We start from the raw sequence: 21641 nt of genomic DNA, 5'->3' as shown, positions 1-21641 counted from the left end.
CAATTCCAAGTGGATATACACTTGACATCAGGTCTGAATATATGCGTTCTGGTGGGCACTTGAAATTTAGTAATTTTGCAAGGTTGAGATTAGAAAAATAATAATAATAAACCGTTTCCCCCAATACATGACTTTTAAAATGTGAATGAATTCATCAACTTTCTTTACCTCACACTAAAGCTGACAAAACAAATATTTGGAAAGATTCAGAAGATAGAAGGGAAAATAAAAGTAACCTGTTTCACAATAAAAATAAGATATATTAGAATATTGTACTGGTTTTTCCATCTTATGCTTAGTATGGACTAGACAATCTCCACACTGAAGTACTAACAAAAACAAGAGTGCCGATTTTATATATATAGAAATATATAATACCTTTGTGATGCCCTTCATTTTAGAGTTGTAATATATGATACTCTATAATTTTGCCAATCACTCAATAAATTGTGCTTTATAAAAGCAATACTTTTTATTTAAATTAAAAATTTTAAAAATTTGTATTAATTCTAGTAAAAAATATATATATATTTTTTTTTTCAGATGAGTAAAGTAGAACCAGGGAATAGCCATTCTAATGGAAAGGTAATATTCTTTAGTATTTCTAACACAGAATTTGGCAAGGGGAGGATCTGTCTTATTTTGATAATACATCAAAACAAGACATCTTATGATATATCAAAATAATATTTAAGATATATCAAAATTAAGACAGATCTTGATGGTGTCAGTAAGGGGCAATTGAATATTTCCACGTAAGATGTACAAAGGTGAGTCACAAAAAAGAATGATCCTGAGTTTTTAAAAAAGAAGATAAATTTTGGAAACTATATGTAATATTCTTTGTTAATGGCAGTATTTTAGCTTCAGTACTATTCATTAAAGATCAATGGAATGTAGTTAAGATTCATTGTCCCAAGCAGATTAGGATAAATGTACAGGTCACTAAGCTCATGAGTTTTGCTTGATTAAACAATCAGTAAAAGCTGTGAACTTTTTACAGAAAGTCTTATAATAATTACTTATCAAAGGCCAACAGCTTTTGATGGTACAAAGTGTTTGCAGAAGAAAGAAGTAGCTTAGAACACAGTCCTATTTCTAGGGCCTTCCACATTAATCATTGCTGTTGCATTTGCAACTCATATAATTGTGCTTAAGAGATGAACTGTCAGAAATCTTGTAGAACATCAACATAAAAGGAAACTCTAAAAGGAACTTAATTGAAAGAATGAGTATTACATTAACTTTACCTGAGTGCATGGTTATAAAGAAAATATTTCTTTCTATCGGTATCAATCATTGCCTTATCCCAAGATTTACCTCTTAGACTTTGGCTTGTCACTTCTAGGCATCCCTTCTAACTTCATATTCTTGCATTACTTCTTTCCATCTCCTTCTGATTCTAACCTCTCAAAACATCTGCCTCCTGATTTTTAATATTAACCATACAATGCAAGAAAACCAGAGGCTTATGCTGTACCAACCAGAAAAAAAAAAAAAAAAACTTTATAGTGTATTTCCTCTTCACATAGTTATACTGACCCATCAGGCTTTTGAATATAAAGGTAAACTTATTGCGGTGATTAACAACTCTTTGGTTGATGGAAAACTTCTCCAATATTTTGTGTAATTCTTCCAGTTGCATGAATTTATGCCAGTTGTAGCTTCTTTAATTAATCATTTAATACCATGAAGATATTTCTTTTATTCCTTTTACTTTTAAAATCTTAAACCTAAATTAGATCCTTTTAAGGTATCCAGTTATTAATCTTTGTAGTCCCCATATTCACTCTCTCGTATTATATGGGCACCTTTTGCCAATAATGTTAGGTGTGTTATCCATCTTTGGACCCTTTCAAGAACCTTATTGTATTTTATGTTTTTTTTTTTTTTTTTTTTTTTTGGTGTAATCTCCATACTTGGACACAGTATTCCTAATGAAAGTTTCATTATACACTGAAATAATAACCTCTTTATCTCTACAAACAGTTATTGCATAAATCATTGAGACACTGTGGGCCTTCCTTATCATAAGTCTGCACTAAGGACCATAATCTGCCATGCATGTGGTCCCCAAATCATTTTCTTCCTATGCTGCTTTTAACTCAACCCTTGCCATGTATAAGCTATTTGGTGGTGTTTTTTCTGAAATGTAAAATGTTGCATTTTCCACCATTAAAACATAGTTGCCATTAATGTGACCATCCCTGAAGCTTATCTAAGTTGCCCTGGAACATTGCTGTTTAATGCCCTTCATTAACAACTCTGTCAGCCTGTCTACAAATTTTAATATCATGCCCCATATCCTTTCATCATTGTCATTTAATAAAATCAGAATCTAGAGAGTATTCATTAATTACACTGAGATCTTATCTGCAACCCCATTGTGTTCCAGCTTTGCTAAAGTTCAAATAAACAGTGTCAAAATTATTTCCTGCATTGAGTTTTAAATAAATAAAAAATAATACCTTTTATATGCAGGCCTCCTCAACTAGCCATGTTGAGAGAAATGGACCATAATTTGCCATGCTGGTCCAGTGTGGGTTGGCAGATCAACCGTATTTAGTGGTCAGGGGATTGAACACCAATCTACTTGAAGAGCGTGTGCTACTGTGCTTCCACTCCTGAGCACATGACTCTGGAAGCATTGAGGGTCAGTTAACTTCAAATTAGTTAACAATATTTTTCCTTTCAAATTGCATGTGTTTCCTTGAAAAAACCATTTCTGTCAAGATGATGCCTCCTCTGTGATTCCCCTTAGCAATGAAGTCAGACTAACTATTCTTTCCTTACACATTTCGTTCTTTGAACAAACTTTATGGATTAGCTAAACATTGCTTCTCCAATCTAAAGCATCCTGAGTTTAATAATTAACCTTAATGTTTTAGTGCATTCCTCGCAACTTCTTAAATATTGCTGGTCGTGTGCATTCCAGAGCCTTTGTGAGCCCTTCAGTATCACACGTTTTTCTAGTAACAGTTCTATATAACTTATTATTGATATTACCGTTCTCAAGTTTGTGAGCTTGGTTTCTCATTGCCATGACAAGACTTCATCTGTAAGTAATGATGTAAATTCTGTTCATCAGCTGAGTTATCAGTGACTTTCCCATAACCATTACATAAAGGGGTCAATCTGAATTGCTCTTTTCTTTCTATTTGCATATGGATAAAACTCAAGCCTTCCTTTTCTCTTTAGGCTAGTGATTTCTCATACTAAAAATTTTGGCACTTAGTTTTGGGAATGGAAATTGATTTATCATTTCACCAAACCAATAGAATTAAAGAAAGTATTGGTGGCACTAATCTTCAAAGGTACTGAAGAAGCATATGTAAATATCATATTGTTTTGAAATTTGAGCCCTAATTAGTTTTCTATTATCAGTCAGCCAAATCACCCACAATATTTATGAAATTTTATCACTATTCTGGAGTGTTCTAGTTTCACCCTGATTGTAATAGGTGTTGTCAAAATTTTCCCAAACTTCATTGACTCATTTGAATTTACTTTTATTATCTTTTGGAGAGTATTGTGATAGTTTTATGTCAGAGATAAATATCATTCTTTGATTCTTTGAAGTTTATTTGAGCTCTATTTTTAAGTGCATGGTAGTCAAAGTGTAAATGTCAAATATGCTTTTCCAGTAATTGTTGTTTTTGTCTGTAATTTAAAAAAAAAAAAAACCGCATGTGTACCCTGTATGCACGAAAGATGTTTTCTTTTTTTGAAAACATCTTTGACAAAAATCAAAACCATTTAAATTTTTAAAATCGAACAGCTAAAACTGAAGTTATGAACGACGTAATACTTTATGCTCATGCCTGCTACTTACTCTACCAAATCTTTAGTGACTGAGTTAGCATCATTTAGGAAGTGACATTCTGATTAATAATCAGTTTTACTTCGGTCTGAAATATTTAGTATGAATGATGTAACGTTTTGTGCTCATGCCCACTACTTACTCTACCGAATCAATGTTAGTGGCTGAGTTAGTGTCATTTAGCAAGTGACATCATTTTCGTTACCAGTCATTTTTACTTCAGTCCAAAAAATTTAGTGGGTGCCACTAAAGATGTTTTCACATCAAAAAATTGTGCCTGAATTAAACTAAGCCATCTGTGAACAAATTCAATGGAAAAGTTTGGTGAACTCGTATAGTTGCTCTTGGCATTTCAAAGACTTTTGATTGTGTTTGGCTTAATGGTCTTCTAGCTAAGCTTCTATGGATTGCTGACTGTTTTTTGTGATTGGGTATCCAGTTCTTTCTGACTGTGTGTGTTGGTAGATGGCTCTCTGTCTTCTAATTTCTCCACTGATGCTTGTGTTCCTCAAAGTTCAGTTCTTTCTCCCGTTCTTTTCTTCTCGTATATTAATGACCTTTTTCTATTGATTGGAAATCCTATCCATAGTTTTGCTGATGATAGCACATTGCATTCCACCTTCCAATTTGAGAAACCTTGCCCTTCAAAAACAGCTTCAACTTCTCAAATATTCACTACCACTTCTTTAAACAGGTAATTCTCCAATGGGGCAAAGATAGCTTAGCCAGTTTCGATACTTCTAAAACTTAGTCTTGTATTATATATCACAAAAAGTAGCTGCAGGAGAGCTGAAAGTGATTCTTGCACTGCTTCTATTGGAATGAGCAGCAGCCTGGAAAGCAATGTGCTAGAGATTAAGTACTGCTGGGAGTCATCATGGAACAATTAAACACATTGGGCTGTGTTAGTGTAACTGAGAGTAAGAACAGGTGTATGTATTTTTGCATGTGCACCAATGCTAGAAGTATAGTAAATAAATATGATGAATTTGAAGAGCTTGTCAAGACATCAAAGGTGGATATTTTTGGGATATGAGAGACATGGTGTCACACCAAAATAAGGAATGCAGAATTGGAATTTGGGGAGTACAGAAAGGATAGACAGGATAGGAAGAGAGGAGGTGTTATGCTGTTAATTAAGAAAAAAATAAAAATCTAAGGAAGTGCTTCTAGTTGACATGGGTGGACAGTGCAATGTTGAGTCAGTTTGATGTGACATAAGCACTGGGAAAGCAAAAATTTGACCATCGCCAATTTTTTTTGAAAAATACAGAAAGAATAGATTTATAGTGAGCATACATTAAGAAAAAATTATCTGACACTTATTATTCCAATGTTTTGCATATAGTTAGAGATGAAGTTACCAGCAGAAATATTAGAATTGATGCACAGGAGCTACTCTCAACGTAATAATTGAAATCATGGAGGTCAGTAAGCCCTCAAAATCATATAGTTGAAATGTCACTTAACTTTTTACAAATGCTTTGGCTAGATGATATTAAATGTGACGGCCTCCTGTTCCTGGTGCCTCCATAGCCAGGTGGACAGGAGCAGCAGTGCGTAGCACACACTTCTTGATTAGACTGGGGTTCGAGCCCGCGACCACCAAATACAGAGGATGCGGAGAGGTCAGGGAATGGCCACTGCATATCCCCGGAGCAACATGACCTTAGTTGCTAATGCTCCTAAAAACCAAATAACAACAACAACCTCCTGTTCCCGATACAATCCTTGCAGAAAGAAAGTGGTAAGATCTCTTAACAGTTGCTTTCCGTTCATCGATTTGCATGGCTAGTTTAATGCCTACACTGTATATAGTTGCACATTAAAGTGCAGTAGAAATCCACGACCCCACCTAGTTAGAATGGGTTGACATTTACCTATTGGTGTCCAGTGGCAGTAACATTTCTGTGAAAGCTGACATGACATTTTCAGGTGTTCAAGTAAATCGTACCAGGACTTGCATTGCTTCCTCAACCCATTCTAACTAGGTGTGTATGTGGATTTCTACCGCACTTTAATGCGAAAAAAGCCTTGACGAAGTGAGTCAGCAATTTGCATGAGGAGACTCCACCTTTAACATGCATTATGAAACAGCTACTGCTGATAAAAGCCAATATGCAATGAACTTGCATTTCATTATTGCATCACTTCAAATTTAGCAGGTTTATCACATCATTTGAGAAAACAGATGAGTCTTTGTTGAAATCTTTACAAGTAGTTCCTGATATTGTTGATGGAAATTAGCTGTGCTCCATGCCATAAAGATTGTGATGTATGTAAGAATGTGATAGCATTTTATGCTAATCAAGTTATGCAGGAAATAGAAAAAGAATCGCCAAGGTGAAAGACGTTTACTGAAATTAATGCAACCCCATAAAAATGTAGCATATTTATGTATGCTCCAGTCACTTTAATTGAAATGGACTCTCTTTCTCTCTCATTATATGTAACAATAATATCTGCTTTTGTTCAATAAGAATTCTGTAATGGTAATTTCTGTACATAAGAGTATTTTCAAATAAAGCTATTGATTGGTTTCAAATAAAGCTATAAATTCCTTTTTTTCAAGTTTCAGCCTTGTTTTTAAATCTTATTTTGCCCATCTGTGTGTCTTATTTTTCTTGTTCATACTCCTGCATGACCACCAGGTCAGTGGAGTTTACAATAAATTATAAATACAATTGTTAATTGTATCTAGCAGTCACAGACTTTGAACCATGGTCCACTCAAACAGCACATGCTGCTATTCTCTCACTCCTGACCACTGCTACATCAGGCTTTATTTATTTTATTTTTTTTTTAGGGTCTAAACAACCAAGCTTTAGTAATTAACTGTTTATTTCTGAAAATCAGAATATATACAGATTGAAATAAAAAGAACTGGTGCCCTTTATACAGTCTTGCCTCCTAGAGAAAATGTAAAAGAAAAATATCCTTATTTTCAAAGTGTGAGAAATCAGTTATATCTAAATATTTCTTTATAAACAATTGGTATTAATAAATATGTGCAGTAGTATTCCCATTTGATAAAGTATAGTATAACATGCATTTTCATAACCAACTTCAGTTTTTAGTCAGGTAGTTCATTGGTCAGAAATATTACTATAAAGTAAGAGTTTCATTGTTATTTTCAGCTTTTTGATTGGAGTAGTGGTCTTGATGAAACTGATGACTCTTCTGTTTATTTCTCACCTGAACAAAGAAATGTTATATTTGCTAGTGCCCTGGATGGATGGGGATTTGGGCAAGTATATGTGTTCATTAAACTGCTTATTTTGAGCTATTTTCTGTCTTTTACTTACAACATTTAATAGAATTTTATAATACTAAATGAAGTTACTTTATTTTTATTAGAACGGATCACTTTGCAAAATTATATGCTAGCAAGCTAGGAGTTAAAGAAGAAGTTTTAAGAAAAACTTTATGGGGAGATTATTATCTAAATGCAAAAACCAAACGTATAATGAAGGGTGCACAAGTAAGTTTTTTTTATATATGTTTCAACAGTACTTTGTTTCATTTATTTTAATCAGTATAAGGTTCTGCAGCCTTTTTCTTTACTAAAACAGATTGTTATTCACAACTGAGTTTAAAAAAGAGAGAGAGAGAGATGTTCTTTGTTCTAATTGAACTATTACTTAGGAAAAATTTAACTGAACATTAACATTAAAGATAAATAATATTTCGGTACAACTCTACATGAGTAATGAACATTCAGTATAACCATTTTTTGGTAATTAACAGAAAGGTTATTTAATTGATGTCTACACTGCAGCTGAGCCTTACCTGTGCAGGAATCTCATATCTACAAAACAAAAGGAACTGCATAAATAAGAAAGTACTTACATCCATCTTGATGACTAAAAACGTAAAAATAATTGTGTCTTGAGACAAAAGATATGTGAATTTGTGGGTAGATGGGCCATTGCCTGATGTTCTTGAGTGGGTTGATTGGCTGAAGGCTAGTTAGGCCAATCTCCTGAACCCTGTGATATCAGAAAGTGATTTAAGATGTGGTTCTCCAGTTCTTGACACTTGAGCTGCCATTAGAAGTAGTAACATTTTCATTTTTGGTCTGCTTGGCTGTCAGGTGGGATACTGGCTTTGGTGACCAAGGCTTGTGGATAGGTTTCTAAAAAAAAAGAGAGAGAAGAGCCCAAGGATTGGAGAGAAAATGACAACTTTCCCCTCTTTACACATTTCATGTTTTTTCTATATCATGTAATAACTTCTGTAATCGGTGTTTTTGGTTGTCTTCTGTGCTCCTTTTGCTGGACTTGTGGATGTTGAGCCAAAGTTTCCACAAATGTAATGGAAAGTAGTGTCAACTGCTGCGGGATTCTCCAATAGAATTGTGAGGGAATCCAGTAGTATTGTGGAACCTGTGGAGGGGGGGGGGAGCAGCAAAACATCCAAGTGGGTACAAATTTGTGTGCTTTGTCTCCAGACAGAACACCACAATTTTTAGTTTTCTAGCCATCATGGCTGATGTATATAAGATCTTTATTGTTTATGTAATTCTAGTATATTGGCTCAGTAAGTGTGCATTCACCATCCAGTCTTGTGCTGCATTCATGGGACTGTATTCTGCTGTTTTTGTATTTGTGACTCCCGTGTAGATATCTGCTTTTGTTGGATCTCAGGTCTCAATGGCTGAGGGAAATATCAGCTGACTAGACTGTCAAATCAGCACTGCCCCCTGACTCAACACAGCATATTAATCCTTTGTACAGATCTCCATGTGATTAAAAAAGAAGTCTTGCACACAGTAGTTTTACTTTTTCATATGTCTGAAATAGTTTTGAATAATTATTTTTCTGAGATAAGTTATATGCTGCTGTGCTTATGTTGGTCTTCCCATCATAGTTTTTGTCCTGTGGACCATTGACCAAAGTGTCAGTCAAGGATTATCCATACAAAAGATGTACGAAAATTTCATTTAATAATTGTCCTAATCAGAAAATTATATTTAATACTCACTAAACCACATATGACCTTTTTAGATAAAGCTCCATACATTTTTTTATTGCAACAATTGGCACAATGTCTGGCTTTTGATACTTTCATGTACATTTTGTGCATGGTGCTCTGAGAAAAAAAAAGGTAGAATATAAAATATATATAAAAATTTGTCTATAAAAGAGTTGGATATAAGAAAATAGCTCTTAAAACAAAACACTAAAAATAATATTAAAGCAAAGTTACTGCCAATTAAATGTTACCTTAAGTTTTTACTGTTTCTGAGGAAACTTTTTTAAGGCACTGAACTGCTAGAACGGCAAGCTGGATAACTAATATTTATATGTACGCATCATTCTTTACTTTTAAAGCATGTATATTTTCAAATTTTAAAAGGAATACTGCTGGAAGCAACTTTAAAAGTTGTGTTGATTAAACATAATGCTTTTTATCCTACTTATTTAAATAATTAAGTGGCATTTCTTTACATTCAGCAACATTTATGGAAACATTTTCCAATTTGTTGGCATTTTTTTTTTTTTTTTTATTATTATTTTATGCAGTTGAGTTAAACATAATAGCCATTACATCACCGAAGCAACGATCCTGTCCATTGACAAGCGCTGGCCACGTCCACGTACATCACAGCCACAGGCTTCAACATCAAACAATTAGCCACGCACTTCACGTACAAGATTGGCAGTACACGCCTCCATTCTAACTGTCATTTCATTTCTACTGAAGAAGGTTAACTAAACAACCGAAAGCTTTGTATCTAATCCAATGTATTAGATAGTATGAATCAGAGCTGTAATACTCAATATGTTCCACGTTGATAATAATATTAGTAAATTAATAAGAGGAGTTTACCTCAATATAGTACGTAGAACACTTCCGTATGATACCCTCCAGAAATTAAAATGGAAAAAAACGAAAAAATCGACAACTTACCGGTACATTAAAGTAAAATATAAATAATTAAATAATCAATTTAACACAATTCAAAATCAATTTAAAACAATTAAAATTCAAATTTACGCAATTAAAAGAATCTAACGGAAATATTCAAAACGATTTGACGAAAATCGTTTTGAATATTTTCGTTAGATTCTTTTAATTGCGTAAATTTGAATTTTAATTGTTTTAAATTGATTTTGAATTGTGTTAAATTGATTATTTAATTATTTATATTTTACTTTAATGTACCGGTAAGTTGTCGTTTTTTCCCATTTTAATTTCTGGAGGGTATCATACGGAAGTGTTCTACGTACTATATTGAGGTAAACTCCTCTTATTAATTTACTAATCCAATGTATGTATATTCCTATTATTAAACCTGTCACAATCTATATTTTTGTATCCGTTTCGCTCTGAGCAACTGTAATTTAGTAATAATAATAGCAGAAGTTTGTAGAGTTTGGAAATTGTTTTATTATAATTCTTGGTTAAATCTGTCGAAAAAATATTCTATTTGAAGAATTCTGTTTAATCTTGAGCATATACTCATATTCCACCAACCACTTAGCTGACTAGGCTACCAAATAAGCACTCACTCATTGCATTGATCCTTTATACAGATTTCTAACATGTGATTAATGAAAATATATCTTTAACGTTGGCAGACAATGTGAAGTTGTACCAAATTAAACTTGTGGGTAGGCCATTGCAATTTGGTACGTGTGAAGTTAATCAGAAAAGTTCTTTTGGCCAGATTTCAAATGGTTATTGTTGTTGGTTTGGGGTTTAATGACACAAGGGCTACTGGGGCCAAATTGTGTCTATTCATTGTTTATTTGCATGATCATATCCTTATAGTTGTTAAATTATATACACTAGTATAGACCAATACATTTTAAGTGAATTAACAGTTCTTCAATATTTGCATCGTTTCCTAGGATATTAGATAAATCATGTAATATATTAAGCCTGGAAACGGATTGAAAGGTGTATTGTGATGATAAATCCAGTAGTTAATTCAAACATTTCACAGATGTGAAGCCAAAAGTGTACACAGAGGAAGAAAGGAATCCTTTAAGAGAGTTTATTTACTAATGCCCTTAGTTGCGAGCTGGATATAGGTGTAATTTAAGCTGGGCACATCTTAAAAACCAAACGGTCTCTCACACTCATTGATTGGAATCATTGCTTCTGCCATTACAAAGCTAGAAAGCTGTTCACTATTTTTTTCAAGTAATGCAACAAGAAACTCTGTTCAGCAATCATTAATGAGAAGCAAAAAACACAATTGGAGGTTAATTTAACATAAAGAGGAACAAATTTTCCTTAACAATGCTAATTGAGAAAGGAAATTTTCAAGTGGGCTATGACTATCTCACAAACACTTACCTCTTAAATGCTGGGTGCACCCCTATGTGTAAGTGTTGTCATATTAATGTATGATGTAAGCCCCTTGGAAGATATGCCAAACTATGAATAATGTATTTTGTCTAAATGAACAGTCAAGCAGTGTATGGGAGTATACCTTCCATTTAACCTTATAAAGACCATTATATGTATGTTTAATGTTTTCTGGGGATATTTCAATGCGGTATTTGAAATCAGATAAAAAAATTTAAGCTTCACTTCTTGCACTTCATTTTCAATAATGGGGATCATTCTGCTCTCACCAAAGACTGAGATTGATTATTTGGCAATAAGGCTTGTATCTACGTTTAACCTATAGACAGATATTGTTAACCATTATCTGCCTAAGTTTCTTTTTTTTTTTACATCCTTTTTTTTTTTTTTTTTTTTTTTTTTAAAGACTCTGTACTTGGTCTCAGTCTAAGCAGAATGATCCTCTTGATTGAAAGTTGAAGTAAGTAAGATGTGTAAATTTTATTTATTTCTGAGTTCTATGAATTAAAGGCAATGTAATGTTTCTTTATGTATTTAAATGGAAGTCATGATCCTATTGCTGATAGATCCATCAGCTCCCAACACTTGAGCTGCTTGTCTGGTCCCAGACAAAATACATTATACTGAACTGTGGATAATGTATTTTGTCTGCGACCAGCCAAAATACATTATTCACAGTTCAGCATATATTCACTAATATGGCGCCCCTCCGTAGCCAGGTGGGAAGGAGCAGCAGTGCATAGCACACGCTTCTTGATTAGACCAGGGTCCGAGCCCATCACCACTAAATACGGAGGATGCAGAAAAGTTGGGGAATGACCGACCACCGCATATCCCGGAGCAATATGGCCTTAGTTGCTAATGCTCCTAAAAAAAAAAAAAAAAAAAAACCAAATAACAAATATCAATAATATTCACTAATAGAGACCACCTGGCAGCCTCGCAGATTTTTAAATATATAGTAATGTAGTGAGTATACTGTTTAGATGATACTGTACAATTCAAAAAGATATTAGCAACATAGGCAAAACCACAGTATTTGTCTCTGAGATGACTATAAACAATTGTTGGCCCTACAAATCATAAGCCTGCTTCTACACACAAAATTGTTCCTACAACCTCTGTGGTGTTACAAAATCTTCTATTAAACTGTTATGCTCTATCAAAAAAAAAAAAAAGTGAGCAATCAGATTAATTATTCCTCCCTTACAAACTCTTTCCATTCCCAATCACACAAAATGTTCTGAATTGTCATCTGTAATTATGCTTCTTTCTTCCAAACTGTCTACTATTTACTATTTATTATTTATCTCTACTATTTACTGTTTACTGTTTATCTCCAAACTCACCAAACTAACTTTCTCTTTTCCTTTTTTTTTTTTTTTTTTTAACCTGTTCCTTCCGGTTATATTAAGAGAGGCAGCAAAGGAGATCAGCAAACCTTTAGCCATATTTATGAGTGCATCATTGGATTCAGGGGTAGTTCCCATGGACTGAAGATGTACAAATGTAACCTCAGTTCACAAAGGGTGGCACAAGTAATTACAGACCTGTTAGCTTAAGTTCTATTCCAGGGAAAATAATGGAATCACTGATTAAACAAATAATGCAGACATCCAGACACAACACAGTTATACTTCAGGCACAGCATGGGTTTGTAAGAGGAAATCTTGTCTGACTAATTTGATTGGATACTATGATGTAGTGACAAAGGAACTGGATGCAAAAAATAAGTTTGATATTATGTACTTGGATTTCAAGAAAGGTTTTGATAATGTTACACATAAAAGACAGCTGTACAAATTGGAGCAATATAGCATTAATGGACACTGCTCTTTGTGGACTAATGTTATTAGTTCCCCCCACATGGTTCGGTGCTGGACCCATTGTTGTTTTCTGTATTTAGTAATGTTATTCATGAAAGTATATCAGGTTAAGGTTTGACTTTTCAGATGATACAAAAGTTAGCAGGGTGGTTAATGACAATAATTGCTATATGCTACTGCAACAAGATCTAGAAAAATTAGGCAGATGGCTGAGAAATGGCAATTTAAATCTAACAAATGCAAAGTATTTTGTATGGGTAGCAATAATCCCTGAGTAATGACTATGTGGTACTTGAAAGTATTAGTATTAGTAACAGCCGTATGGTGCAAGAAAGCCTATGGCTTATGCTGCACCAGCCAAAAAAAAAAAAAAAAAAAAAATCCGAACAAAACAATGATAAAAACAAAAATTAAATAAATAAATAATAATAATTAATAAAGAAATATAAATAATAAAATGAAATTAAAAATTAAATAAAAAGGAAATTAATCCTATCATCCTATGCGCTTCCCTTACCCAAAAGTACTATCCAGATGACCTTTGAATTTCCCCAAACTGTCGGCCTCTACCACCCATGAAGGCAACTTATTCCAGTAATTTATAACTTGCTGGCTAAAATAAAACTTCCTGCAGTCCAATCTAAACATTTCCCCGCGTAACTTGAATTTATGTCCCCTGGTTCTAGCATCATTTATAATCTTGAAAATTTTGTCCTCATTCAGTTTACTGATGCCTCTCAGAGCCTTAAACACCTCAATCAAATCTCCTCTAAGGTGTCTAGTTTCCAAACTCTGCAACCCACATATTCGAAGTCTTTCTTCATAAGGACGCCCTTTTGCCGATCTCACCGGGCGAGTTACCCTTCTTTGCACCCTTTCAATTAGCTCGATGTCTTTCTTTAGGTGCGGTCTCCATACTTGAACACAGTATTCCAAGTGTGGTCTAACATAGGCCTTATATAATGGGATTATCACGTCCCTATCTCTACTTGCAAAAGTTCGATAGATCATCGATAGGACACCATGGGCCTTCCTTGCAACCTGTTTACAATGCTCAGAGAATTTCATGTCTGACCGTATCGTAACACCCAAGTCCCTTTCCTCCAGTACTGGGTTTAGTTGAACTCCACCAAGTGAATAAGTTATTTTGGGATTACTGTTTCCCAGGTGTAATACCTTACACTTTGTTGGATTAAAGCACAGCTGCCATTTTTCTGACCATTCTTGAAGTCTATCTAGGTCTCTCTGAAGAAGCTCAGCTTGACAGTGATCATTAACTACTCTACCAATTTTAACATCATCTGCAAATTTAGACATCACGCCCTCTATCCTTTCATCAATGTCGTTTATGAAAATTAAAAACAACAGTGGTCCTAATACTGATCCTTGGGGAACCCCACTTCTTACATCAACCCAATCTGAGGAATAGCCATTTATCACAACCCTCTGCCTCCTGCCCTGAAGCCATCCTTCTATCCATCTAAGGATTTTCCCAGTGATTCCAACCTGTTCCAGCTTATAAAGCAACCGCTCATGTGGGACTGAGTCAAAAGCTTTGCTGAAATCTAAATAAACAATGTCGAAATTATTCCCTAAATCCAGCTCGTGAGTGACCCTTTCGAAATAGCGAACCAGATTTGTTAAACATGATTTTCCCTTTACAAAACCATGCTGAGTATCCTTGAGAATTTCAATTCTATCCAAATGATCCTGAATTCCACCCTTGATCAATGCCTCCATGATTTTCCCTACTACTGAAGTCAGACTGACAGGTCGATAATTTCCCACTTCACTTTTAGAGCCACCCTTATGTATGGGAGATACATTTGCACTTTTCCAATCCAAGGGAATCTCCCCAGAGTCTAGTGATGCTCGCATAACCAGCCTCAGTGGTTCAATGCACTCGCTTGCCGCCTCTCTCAAGATTATAGGGTATATTCCATCAACTCCAGGAGCCTTACTAGTCTGTAGGCTTGAAAGTTTTTTCATTAAATAATCTTGCGAAATTTCAATATCATTAATTACATATTTTTTAACTTTGCTCCCACAATTTCCCATTGCCACAAAAGGCTTTTCATTTGTAAATATCGATGCAAAATAACTGTTGAGTTCATCTGCAACGGCAGCTGGTGTATTTATTACTATCCCCTTTCCCTTATGTAAAGGTCCGATCTGGTTTGTCCTGCTCTTCTTGGCATTTATATATGTGAAGAATTCTTTATCCCCCCTCTTTGCTCTGTTTGCTAGTGATTTCTCATAAACTGCCTTTGCCTGTCGAACCTTTTCTGTGGCTCTATTACACACCACCTTGTAGCTGTTATAGGCTTCAGTACTTTTTATTGCTCTGTAACGTTTCCATGCCACCTTTTTCTGCTCAAGTAATGTGGCAACTTCACTATTCATCCAACTTGGAACCCTTCTCGTGGAGTATTTTTTTAATGGTATATACGCATTCAAGGCATCTGTGATTAATGTTTTAAAAGCGTACCACAGTTCAATTGTATTCATTCTCTGCGCGATATCTACCCAGTTAATAGAGGCCATGTAGTACCTTAAGGCATCGTAATTTCCTTTTCTGAAATTAAAACCCATTCCTTTGCCTTTTACTTCTGCTACCTCTCTCGTCATCATCCACCGTAGAACTCCGTGATCACTTCCTGCTACTGGTTCCTCTACTGTCAGCCCTGTTATGTCATCTGATTCATGTGTGATGATGAGGTCTAGGATATTCTTTTCTCTAGTACTTTCCCTGACATGTTGATACAAATAACAGTCATCTAGTTGATTTAAAAATTTTGTTCCCCATGTCGAGTTTCCTTCCCATTTACTCCAATCAGTTAGAGGCAAATTGAAATCACCCATAATAAGGCATTGACGCTTACTTGCCCATTCCATTTGCATGTAGAGGCTTTTGTCATAGTCTTCACAATCACCTGGTCTGTAGATTACGCCTACTCGCATTGTACCTTTGTTTCCAACTATCTCACACCATACAGACTCTATACTAGCATGTGAAATGTCTGAATCTGGGAAAGCTATCGTCGCACTCAGGCTGCTTCTGATAAGAAGCATTACCCCACCACCCTTTCTATCTACTCTATCCTTCCTAAATACATTATACAAGCCGTACTGAAACTCATCATCCCCAATTTCCGGGTGGCACCACGTCTCCGTAAGCCCTATTATGTCCGCGTTACTTGTTTTAACCAGCAGTTCGAATTCGCTCATTTTATTGACGACACTTCTAACGTTACTGTATAAACAATTAAGATTTACTGTTCTTGTATATTTAACAACCCTAACACAACCCTTGAAGTTATTTAGGCTCTCTTCCCTGATATTAGCTACCTGCTCACGTGAAACGTCTTTGCCCCCAGAACATCTAGATAATACGTCCAGTTGGGGTAACAGATAAGAACTCTTAAGGTATGTGCAAGAGTTACATTGACCAATATTATCAGATAAACGCGTGTCAGTATTACCCACATCCCCCCTAACTAGCAGTTTCCCTGAGCCTTTAAGGTATCCTCAATAATACTGGCAAAAACTTTTGCACCACCTTTGTTTAAGTGTATCCCGTCTCTACAAAACAATTTTTGTTTTGTTTTAAGTGTATCCCGTCTCTACAAAACAAAGTATTTTATTATTTTTTGCGGGCTCCAGGGTTCCCCCTATCCGTCGCTGAAGAGTAACTGTACATTATTTACAATTTGTGGTTTTTCAAAACATCTTGATCCACCAACTTCACAGGAATGATTACAACCAATAAGTCTCTTGCCTGAGACCAATGTAGTATAGCCACACATTTGACCATACTGTATATCCATAACACTCAGTTATCACAATATGTTGAAGGCACCAATTTCTACATTAACCTTCACAACTTATACAGCTATACAGATAGTTAAAACCTACCAGTTCGGTTACAATGAGGTCAGACATATCTTACAATTTTTACAATTTAAGATTTACAATTTATGCACCTTATTAGAGGCCGAAGTCACAGGACACCGCCCACCCAACAGTGAACCTGGCACATCGACTAAATGCTAATATTGCCATCCAACAATAATACAAATAAATTTCCTCATCAGAGGTCCTGTAAAAATGTGATTAATATCAAGGCAATATATACAGTGGTAGTACACTTATTACATAATTATTCTCAGTAAGCAAGTCCTTTCCTTCTGCAGAAAGCCTTGTCTGCAAAGATAGCCAGTGCCCGATAATTTTCCTTACATTCTAAAAACTTGGTGAAGTTATTTACATCATAAACTCCCGTCAATGTCTGAAGTTCAAATCGAATATCGACATTCTAAGATTACATGTTGGACTGTCTCCTCTGAGCCACATTTACATAGAGGAGATGTAGCCAAACCCAGAGTAAATAACTTTCAGTTTAGGCTGCCATGCCCAGACAGAAGGAAAGTTAGGTGAAAACCCATGTTAAACCAGGGTAGTAATTCTTCCAGTGCTGGCATTAGTCCATTCTTTTTGCCATTCCTGGAGAAACTGGTTGAACTGTGCTGCAATACCCTTCCTTCGACAATACTGAAAGTAATTGTACAGTAGTTCGTATTTAATTGGCAGTTTGCCGTTGATTACCTGTAATGCTGATGTTGAAATTGTGCGACACGCTCTTGAAGTTGCAATCAGGAAGAAGCTGTGGGCTTGAGTCAAGATTTTTCCACCATGACTGTGCGTATACTGGGGCCCCAAGCGCCCACAGCATAGCAGACAATAGGAATAAATATGCATTTGTAGTACAGCTTGAGAGTGGAGGGTTTCAGACCCCAAGAACCTTTGGTAATTCTGATTATTTTGCCTGTCAAAGTCTTGATTTTGCTTAGTACATATTTAGCATGGGTAATGAATTGAAGTTTGTTATCTAATATAATTCCTAGGTATTTGTACGAGTTAACTAATTTTATTGATTGTTCCTTAATCTTATTACTTGGTCTATTTGGGTCTATTTTTCCTTTGAGAAGAATTTTTGTTTTGGTAACAGAAATAGTTAATTTATGTGTACTACATCACTCATCTAGGTCTGATAGGATTTCATTAGCACGGATTTCAAGTTGTAGTCTGAAGTTAACAGAAACAAGGATAATTAAATTGTTTGTGTAAGCGATCTTATTAGTGCAATTATGTTCAGTAGCCAGCCACTCATCGAGGACCACATTCCAACATACTGGTCCAAGAACTGGTCCCTGAGGGCAACAGAGCGTCACAGGTCTCGCAACAGAGCAGGATCCACTAGAGACCACAAGTGAGCGATTCTGGAAATAATCCGTGATGAGACGATAAATAGGCCCGGAGACCCCAGCCTCTCAGACTTCTCCAGGACACTTTGCCACCAAACAGTGTCAAAAGTCCGTTTGAAGTCCACAAGAGGCCGAGGACATACTTTTCATTGGAGGCTGAAACATTATTAATAACTAGGTTACTGGCATCCACTGTAGACATCCCAGCAGTGCAGCCAAACTGATATCTGTACTTTAGGTTTCTTTCTTTATAGTGCTTTTGGAATCTCACTACAATCAGCTTCTCTAGTATTTTTCCGAAGACTGGAAGTAAACTGATTGGGCTGTATGAATTTGCCTGATTTGCTGTTTTGTTGGGATTCTTAATGAGTAATTTAAGATTTGCCTTTTTCCAAGGAGAGGGGAAGGATCCATATTGTAGGTAGGCATTAAAAAGGTTCATCATCAGTTGGGGGCAGATGCTCAAGATTCTTTTAACAGTGGTAACTTCTAATAGGTCCAGTCCAGGGCATTTGCCATCACGCAAAGTCGCAACAGCATGACCTACCTTGTCCTTATCAAAATCATCTTCGTGGTTTTGGCCCACATAGGAAAGACGTTCTAAACGAATGTCTGTTTTTACCAGACTTTCTGGTAGTTTTCCTGCATAATCAATTCATCCAAAATTGTTTCTATAGCCTCAGCCCATTTCAGAGTTTCAGAGTTATCAGGTCTAAGTACAGAGGAGAAGATTTCCCTCGGATGAATTTTGTCAAGAGTCAGCTTGTAGATCAAGCCCCAGGGCTCCCCATCCATAGTTTGTTTAACTAAGCATTCTTAAGTGGAGCATTTTTCTTTCTAAATATTGTTGAAATATGTCCTCCTCGCATTTCTGTATATTTCATTCAATCGGTTTATCTCACCTTCAGGTCTACCATCTCTCCTAGCTCTCTGAACATCTCATCTTTCGCTCTTTGTATGATTCCTTAGAGTAGTGGCGCACTATGGCCATAGATGCTGATGCGCCAAATAAATCCCCAACCAACCAACCTTAGAGTAGAAAGATTCTAGGACCACCGTGGAACCGAATTTTGTCTTCTCTGTTTCTTCTTAATCGTCTCGTCGCATATTTCGGTGATGATTGCCATCAATTCTTTTAGATGTTGGTCCAAAGTGAGATCTGTAAAATTTGTCAGTTTTTCATCTGTGAATTTTTCCTTAAATAGTTTATCAAAAGGATTCCAATTGATTAGTCAAGTTTTGTATTTGGGGAAGCCATGAGTGACTCTCAGAGCTGCTGCATTTTCATTAGATGTTATATCAAAGGTTATTACATTGTGGTTGCGCCGACCGGGCTAGCCGGGTGGCTAAAGTGCCTGCCTGGCAACCCAAAAGTCGCGGGTTTGAATCCCGCCTCGGACTTGGATCAAAGTACTGCAAAAACCTTGGGAGTTGCATTATGGCCACAAAAGCTGATGTGCCAACTACAAAAAAAAAAAAAAAAAAACCATTGTGGTTGCTTGCCGACCAAGAGGAGTGAACAGTCCAATTTTCTATGCATCTCCTGAATGTTGCGTTCGACAGAGTGACATCTATGTAAGACTGACCTGAGTTAGCATTTAATGCTTATGTCTGTCTATGCAGTGAACTTGTTAAGGTATATGATTCTCTGACAGGTGAAATGAATGAAAGTGGAATTATCACTATTATAATGGATTTCAGAACTTGGAGCCATAAATTCAAATTACGGGGGATGAGGTTTAGACTGCATTTCGGGAAGTTTTCTTTTAGCGAGTTATTAATTACTGAATAGAAAGGACTGAAATAAGTTACCTCCATGGGTGATTGAGGCTGATAGTTTAGGAAAATTCTAAATTCAGCTGGATAGATATTTGCATGAGGAGGGAGACAGAAACAGAAACTTGTTTCTGTTAGGTAGTTTATTTTACTTTATTTATCTACTATTTTTATTTTTAGTTTATTATTTTTGATTTTTAATTATTTGTTTATTTTTATTTATTTATTTTTTTGGCCTGTGCCAACAAATACTTAGGGCTTTCTTCCACCATATGTCTAATACTAATTATCACAATTAAGTGAATTTACTATTAATTTAATTGTTCTGTTTACTTGTCATTACCATAATAAGTTAGGGCTGAATTTGAAAGTACAGTAGACAGTCAGTTATCCGAAATAATTAATGTCAGACATCTTCCGGATAGCAAAGTTTTCTGGATAATCGAACGTAAGGTAAAATTAAATAAATTCTGTTATAATGTATTAAGGTAAAAGAAAAATACTTTAAATATTATTTAAAAAAATGAATTTATTTAATTTAAAAAAACAAAAACTTATACACAAAAATTTGCACATTTACATATGTATATTTTAACTGGAGAAAAGTAATTTTGAAGTAATTTTTTAAAATAATGTTCGATCGTTTTTTGTTACGTTTGCTGTGACATTTTTTTTGCTGCTAAATCTCTCAAGTTCCTTAATAATATCAATTTTATTATATCACATTCTTCCTGGTTTTCTGCCTGTTTCAGTGCTGTTTCTTTAGTTGACATTTTACCGTAAAAAAAAAACTGAGAAAAATAATAAATCACACAGTTTAAGCCAATATTCTTATTGAATCTGGAGCTAAACTAAACATAATATGAAATGAAGAGAACAAAATATGTCATGGAAAATTGGGTTCACGCAAGCAAATGACAATTCTATCACTCATGGTTTCCGTACGCCTCCATAGCCAGGTGTGCAGGAGCAGTAGTGCGTAGCACACTCTTCTTGACTAGACTGGGGTTCGAGCCCATGACCACCAAATACGGAGGATGCGGAAAGGTCAGGGAATTACCACCGCATATCCCCGGAGCAACATGGCCTTAGTTGCTAATGCTCCTAAAAACCAAATAACAACAACAACATCATGGTTTCCAAAAAAACCCATCTGTCCTAATCCACCATTTCACCAGATATACGACGTAAATAAAACAGACAGAAATACTCTCGTAGCATAATAAACATTTGTCTCAAATGCTACCATTAATAAAAAAAAAAAAGAAAAAAAATTGAAGAAAAATCAGCCCTTCAAATTATTCCGGATAACCGATGTTCTACTGTATCAGGAACTTTGGCAAAGTGTGCTAAGAGGAAATTTGTGATGAGAGACTAAAGTCCCTTGATCCTAAAGAGATTGTTCAACTCATGGGGGAATTTTCTCGGCATGGCCTATGCATGTAATAGAAAGGACTATTTTTATAGAGTTCAGATACACTTGAATTGAAGCGGTTGGAAGATTATTTGCTTGCACTGCTGAGGTAAAGTTAAGTGGTTCGGAAACTGCTGATTTGGTGGGGTGAGAGAGGATCACAGGCTAATAGTTTAATGAGGCAGAATGGATTCTTATATTTTCTCTTTTTAATAACATAC

At 35.4% G+C, this 21641-nt stretch overlaps 1 protein-coding gene across 1 annotated transcript in view; it reads left to right on the top strand.

The window, feature by feature from the left end:
- LOC150089325 (elongation factor-like GTPase 1) overlaps window positions 1-21641 on the top strand; it is a 549838-nt gene that overhangs the window by 102068 nt on the left and 426129 nt on the right. The window contains exons 8-10 of the mRNA XM_090389043.1: window positions 544-585; window positions 6958-7067; window positions 7178-7301. Coding sequence (XP_090245169.1) covers window positions 544-585; window positions 6958-7067; window positions 7178-7301 — 276 coding nt within the window. The remainder of the gene's footprint in view (window positions 1-543; window positions 586-6957; window positions 7068-7177; window positions 7302-21641) is intronic.

Source organism: Mastigoproctus giganteus, chromosome 2 (genome assembly GCF_048544385.1).
Source record: "Mastigoproctus giganteus isolate SK-2022 chromosome 2, ASM4854438v1, whole genome shotgun sequence".
In the NCBI taxonomy this organism is placed as follows: Eukaryota; Metazoa; Arthropoda; class Arachnida; order Uropygi; family Thelyphonidae; genus Mastigoproctus; species Mastigoproctus giganteus.
Note: the sequence above shows the minus strand (reverse complement) of the source record. Positions and strands in the feature narration are given on the sequence as shown.